Here is a 6,000-nt window from a genome sequence, read left to right as displayed (position 1 = left end):
ACCTTGACACTTCTCTAGTGCACATCTTGCTCTTTCTCTTATCCTCAGGCAGCTAATAAATAGTCAGGTGATTCCTCTGGGAAGCAGTGCAATTGTAATTGGTGTTGGAGACACAGTTTGGTACAAATCCCAGAATGACCACATACTAGACTGACCATGACAGGGAACAATACAAGTTCTTTGCCCCTACCTGCTCCCTCCGCTTTCCTTCTGAATTCAAGTAGAATGGAGAACAAGGCTTTCCTCCAGGTGGTCGTTTTACCTCCCCAGATGGTCTTAGTTTTAAATTAATGTGTATAAACTGGAGGGAGTTACCAGTTCACAAGGATGGTTTAAAACAGGTTTACTCTATAGGAATACTTGAGCATGGTGGCGAAGCCAGGCATATGGAGCTAACATGTGAGCATTCTCTTTCCAGGCCATAATTGTTCCTAAGAGGTGGGTAAGAATAGGGAGGTTTTCTGAAGGAAGTGCATTTGAACTGGGCTCTCACAGAGCAGAATTTCACTGAGGGGCAAGGAGCAGTATGGCTTGTCTAGCAGTCTAAGGAAAGGTTTACACAAACTTGGGAAACTATTGAAGAACAGCATTGGAGATCTACTGATGTCACAATTCATTGTTTTGCTCCTGCCTTTAGAAGCTTCTTTCAAGTTGCATAAGGAAATAAAACAAGTACACGGACACACACGAAACAGCACTCTTTCAAAAGTGAGAGATGGCATCATTTTGGAGATTCTTCTGGCTACAAAGTCCTCCTGTGGAGTCCCAGCTAACAAGGGTCCCGAATCACTCCTTCGAATTGGATCGGTAGGGGGTCTTAGCAACAGCAGAGGGGGCGGGGTTCGAAGGTGGAAAGAAAATAAAATGATCAATAAGAGGACAGTACTTAAGAGGTCCTGCATGTTCAATATCATGCAGGTTCAAAATCATATAGGTTCAACAACAAATTACATAGCTTCTGTGTGTCTTAGTTAACTTTTAAATAAAATAAGACTTACGTGAAATAATTGTTAAGAATGACCCTGGATGAAGAATGCGTGGCGAGCATAGCACCAAGTATCTATGCCCTAAATTATATATTTAATAAATAAGTGGAAATGTATGCCGAGTATTAAGCGTTTTCACCAGAGAGCACTCTCTCACAGGCTGCAGGCGCTAGACCACACCCTCCTAATCACAGGCCCCGCTGCCTCAGTTTTTTGCGAAAAAAGCAGTTCAAAATTTCCTTCGAGTAAAACACGTAGTCTCCGCCTCTGCCCCACCCCCGAAACAAAAAAATCATCGAGGTTGAGCGTGAGCACGTCTTGGTTAGGGCTTGACTTTTAATTTCGTTTGAAATGACCAATCAAAGGCGGCAGCGCGAGTGCGCGAAAGCGGATTGGCCCACCGTTGCTTATAGCAACCACGGTAGGTTTGCAAGCTGCGTTGGTCTACGGCGAAGCCGGCGCGAGGAAAACGGGAGGCGGCTGCGGGCTGTTTGAGTTGGGAAAGGATCTCCCAGTCTCGGAGGCTGCACCGGAATCCGACCCTTTGAGGAGAGTGTTTCTTTTTGGGCCGACAGGGTGAGCGTTCTGCGTGGGTCTCGCTACCGCGGCGGGCGTGGGGGAGTCGCTGGCCTTGTGCCGGATGTTACTGGCAGGGGACGCCTGCGGGATTGCGCTCCCTGACCGCCCCCTCCTACCTGACCCGACTGTAGAATCCGGTCCCGGTAAAGCTGTGCTACCGCTAGTGTCTCGAGACCGTGCTCGCGCTAGTGTCCCGAGAGCCTGCTGGGTCATGAACTCGCACTTTGGAGATCAGTTTCCTAGTTTGTAAGGCCAAAGAACTGGAGATCAGCAGCTATTTCCCGTAACAGGAACCAGTGGCTCCTATTGGAAATGTGGACCTAGGTCCTTTGGTGTTTGGAGGAGACGCAAGCTTGGGTTTTGGTCTGGGTGGCGGCGGGTGGGTGTGCTGTTAGTCGCGAGGGCATTTCTCTGTTGCCTTTCCTTTTATTTATTCGGACGCACCTGTGCGCCTGTGTCTGCTCTATTATGAGGACCCAGGATTGACCAGCCGAGTCCTATCCTTGAGCGTGTCCTGGAGGAACGGGCAGGTTTTCATGCTCAGGCTCAGCCTTGGCACTGTAGGCAGGAACTCGGGTTTCGTGGCGGAGAGGGGGGATTCTGAGGAAGGGGAAGCGTGAAAACTGGCCTGCAGTGTCTGGGGGGAGGGGGGCGTGGTCAGACAGTCGCACGTAGCAGGAGAGATTCCTGGGGCACTTGACGCGGTTGGGTGATTAGCGCGTGAGAAGTGTTCTCACTGTATCTGGGATAGGAAGGGTATTTTATGGAAAGGACGAACGTCCTGTAAACCCTCTTTGGGGGAGCCTTAACCTCCAGGGCTTTTCTTCACCACGCCCCCGTGCCCCGCCCCATCCTTTGTCCCTTACATCTTACTTTTTTAGGTTTATATATTTTTTGGCTCTTTTTTTCCCCAGTGGCTCCATACGGATTCTTATGCCTTAATCTGCTCTAATTCAAAATGAGCTTGGGTCTAGTAATTGCTTTAACCACTTTTTTCTAACTGTATCTTCAGTTGTGAAATGGAAAAGCATTCAATTTGCTGGTCTTCCTTGTCAATTTCCTAAGCTCATCTTGTATCTGTCTAAATCTCTCCTTTATATATTTTGTTGGCTATAGCATCTCGATGTAATAATTTCAGTGACTTTATTCACTGAAATTCTTGAGGTCAGTTACAGTGTGTATCTCTGGGGTACATATGGTCATCCCTGAATGAGCAAGATATGGGTAGATACGTTGTAAATTGCCTCTTGTCGGTGGAGAGGAGTGAGACGCCGTCCTTCAGGAATTCTGGGGGGCAAATGAGAGTGGAGTTCAAGTGCTGTGTTCAAAGAACTGACATCTGGGAGAAAAACAATTAAACTAGCAGAGAATACACAGCTTTCTAAAGCTTGATAAATAAATCGTGTTCCCAAACCTTTGCTTCTCTCTCTTAATAATGGAGAATCTTTTTTATGATTCTTGGTACTTTCATCTACTATTTATTAGTTGTGCTGGTAACAAATTTCACTGATAAACTCATTTGAAACGAACCCCTAACAGCGTTGTAGACTTCATTCTCACCCCCATTGCCAAAATAACTGGAAAATGAGTGCTCTTTTCTGACTTCAGTGTGAAAGGTTAATGAATGTGGAATAGTTGCCTTGCTTTTTCTCCCAGCTGATTTAAACATCCTAAGACGTGGCCGAGGAAGGAGGTGGTACATCACTTGCCTCTTGGTGCCATCGGTTGAAATAGAGAAATGGAAAAGTGTTCTGAGGCTTTAGCTCACTGGTGGCAAACACAAGGCCCAGGGGCCGAACCCGGCCCTCCACCTTGTTTTATGTGGTCCAGCACCTTGTGTCTACCAGCAGCAGCGCTGATCTCTCGTTTAACTGTTAAGGAGTAGTTACATTTATATAGTCCTAAAATTACATTCGGCCCTTTGAAGGCATCCACAAGGTTGATGTGGGCCCTGGTGAAAAGGAGTGTGACACCCCTGCTTTTTAGGGAGTTGCCACCATAATTATCCCCATTGTGAAAATGAGGAAACCAAGGGGCAGAGCAGTTGAATAGCATGCCCAAGGTCACAGATCTTGTAGGCAACCGAGCTGGGATTTGGATCACTGAGGATATGTGCCTGTTTCCTGGTCAATATCTGTGTGGAGACTGACTTGACTGCATTTTGCAGTGATTTTAGTGCTAATCGTAGTAATGGCTTTGTCCGTTCGTGCGTTAATTCAACAATTGAGAACTGCTGGAAGGTGAGGTGGTTCCTGTGTCATGAGAGACCGTGACCAGGTTGTGTACCTCCCAGAGGAAGAGCAGCAAAAAGGCAGTGGGAATTAAGGGTGCGAAGAGGGGAAAGAAGAGTATTTGCAAAATAGCTTGTGTATTTTATCTGTTTATAGGACCGCCTTCACCAGAAACCTAGTGGCAAAATAGTCGTGTTTTGTATAATGGAAACAAACTGATCAGTCGAGAGGATGTAGCCCTCTAAAAGTGGGAAATAAGAAAAACAGAAAGCAATAGAATGCCAAACAAGCATATGGTATACTTCCGATCAGTGTTATTGGTAGTCACCTTTCAGAGGATGGGAAGACAGGTGTTACGCATGCTTCGTTATTATTTGAAATAAGGAGTTTTCAAACTTGATGTTGGCAATGGTTCTATAGACTCATTAGTCTCTGAGACTTTTCAGTGTTCTTGTACTACAGTAAGACTAACGGCCTGCTTTTTTTCACTTTATTTACAAATATTTGAATGGCAAATAAAAGCAAAATGAGCTGGGTGGTGGAAGAATGGAAAGAAGGCCTGCCCACCAGAGCTCTTCAGAAAATCCAAGAGCTCGAAGGACAGCTGGACAAGCTGAAGAAAGAAAGGCAGCAAAGGCAGTTTCAACTGGAAACTCTGGAGGCCGTGCTGCAAAAGCAAAAACAGAAGGTAGCCCTGGAAATCTGGGGTTCACAATGGTCTGCTCATTCTTTTTTGGGGGGGTGGTGATTTAAAAAATTTTTTTATTTAATTATCGTTCAAGTAAAGCTTTCTGTCTTTTACTCCCATCCCAGCCCACCCCCTCAGTGCTCCCCACCTCCCTCTCATTTCCACCTCCCTTAGTTGTTGTCCATGTGTCCTTTATCCTAGTTCCTGTAAATACTTCCCCTTTTTCCCCTGAAATTCGCTCCCTTATCCCCTCTGGTCACTGTCCCCCTGTTCTCTATTTCAGTGTCTTTGTTTTTATTTTGCTTGCTTGTTTGTTTCGTTGTTTAGCTTCCTGTTAAAGGTGAGATCATATGGTATTTGTTTTTCAACCCCTGGCCTATTTCACTCAGCATAATGCTTTCCAGTTCCATCCATGTTGTTGCAAAGGGTAGGAGCTCCTTCTTCCTTTCTGCTGCATAGAATTCCATTGTGTATATGTACCATAATTTTTTGATCCATTCATTTACTGACGGGCACCTAGGTTGCTTCTAGCTCTTGGCTATTGTAAATTGTGCTGCTGTGAACATTGGAGTGCATAGGTTTTTTTGGATCGGTGTTTTAAGGTTCTTAGGATATAATCCCAGCAGGGTCCACTCATTCTTTGCCTGAATTATTTCACCTTGGCCTGTTCAATTTAGAGAAAAATGGATTTGCTATCTTTAGGTGGTAAAGATCTGTCTCCTTTTTTAAAAAATAGATTTTATTTATTTATTTCTCGAGAGAGGGGAAGGGAGGAAGAAAGAGAAGGAGAAAAACATGGATGTGAGAGATAAACATAGATTGTGTCTTGTATGTGGCCTGACCAGGGAGAGAAACCACAAGCCAGGCATGTACCCTGATCAGGAATCAAACCTGGGACCTTTTGCTTTGAAGGACAATGCTCAACCAACTGAGCCACACTGGTCAGGGGTTTTTTTTGAGACATTTAATTTCATTTGCCTTGTTTTTTCATCCTCTGTCCTCCCTTCTGCTTACCTGCTAGTATTGGATTGGGGGACGGACAATATAGAACACTTTGTGGTCCAAATGGCTGTCGGTTTTTGAGAGTGGGCTAATCACTTTCATATCCCCAGACCGCATCTCTTCAGGACTGGTAAAGGAAAACTTCAACAGTGATTCCTTCTTATCACTTCATGAACCAGTATAGTAGTGATACAGTCACTGCTTCTGAAAGGTCTTTGCTAGTGGGAGGGTTTCCCAGTTCCTTACAAGTACTGGCTTTAGCAGTCCAACTTGAAAATGAGCTGGGAAGAGAGATTTACAAGGCTTATTTTCATTTACTTCTTAATTCTCGAAAGCATACTGAAGCCTCTCTTTCTACCATGGGTATGTATAGGCCTGAGCAAAGATAAACAAGACGTGACTTTCTAGAACTTGTCTCTCTAGAGAAAAGTTTCTTAGAGACTTTAAAGTGAGATATTTCCTAGAAATATCTGCATTCAGCAGGCATTGATATCTGGGCGATTACAGCCCTCTC

General features: G+C 45.0%; 1 protein-coding gene across 1 annotated transcript in view; it reads left to right on the top strand.

The window, feature by feature from the left end:
- Positions 1-1,437: 1,437 nt before the first annotated feature.
- The window catches only part of CENPF (centromere protein F), a 58,686-nt gene continuing 54,123 nt past the window's right edge, over positions 1,438-6,000 (top strand). The window contains 2 exon segments of the mRNA XM_053658305.1: positions 1,438-1,562; positions 4,319-4,484. Coding sequence (XP_053514280.1) covers positions 4,323-4,484 — 162 coding nt within the window. The 5' untranslated portion in view covers positions 1,438-1,562; positions 4,319-4,322.

This window comes from Artibeus jamaicensis, unplaced genomic scaffold (genome assembly GCF_021234435.1).
Source record: "Artibeus jamaicensis isolate MK-2021 breed Jamaican fruit bat unplaced genomic scaffold, CSHL_Jam_final contig_2170, whole genome shotgun sequence".
Lineage (NCBI taxonomy): Eukaryota > Metazoa > Chordata > Mammalia > Chiroptera > Phyllostomidae > Artibeus > Artibeus jamaicensis.
Note: the sequence above shows the minus strand (reverse complement) of the source record. Positions and strands in the feature narration are given on the sequence as shown.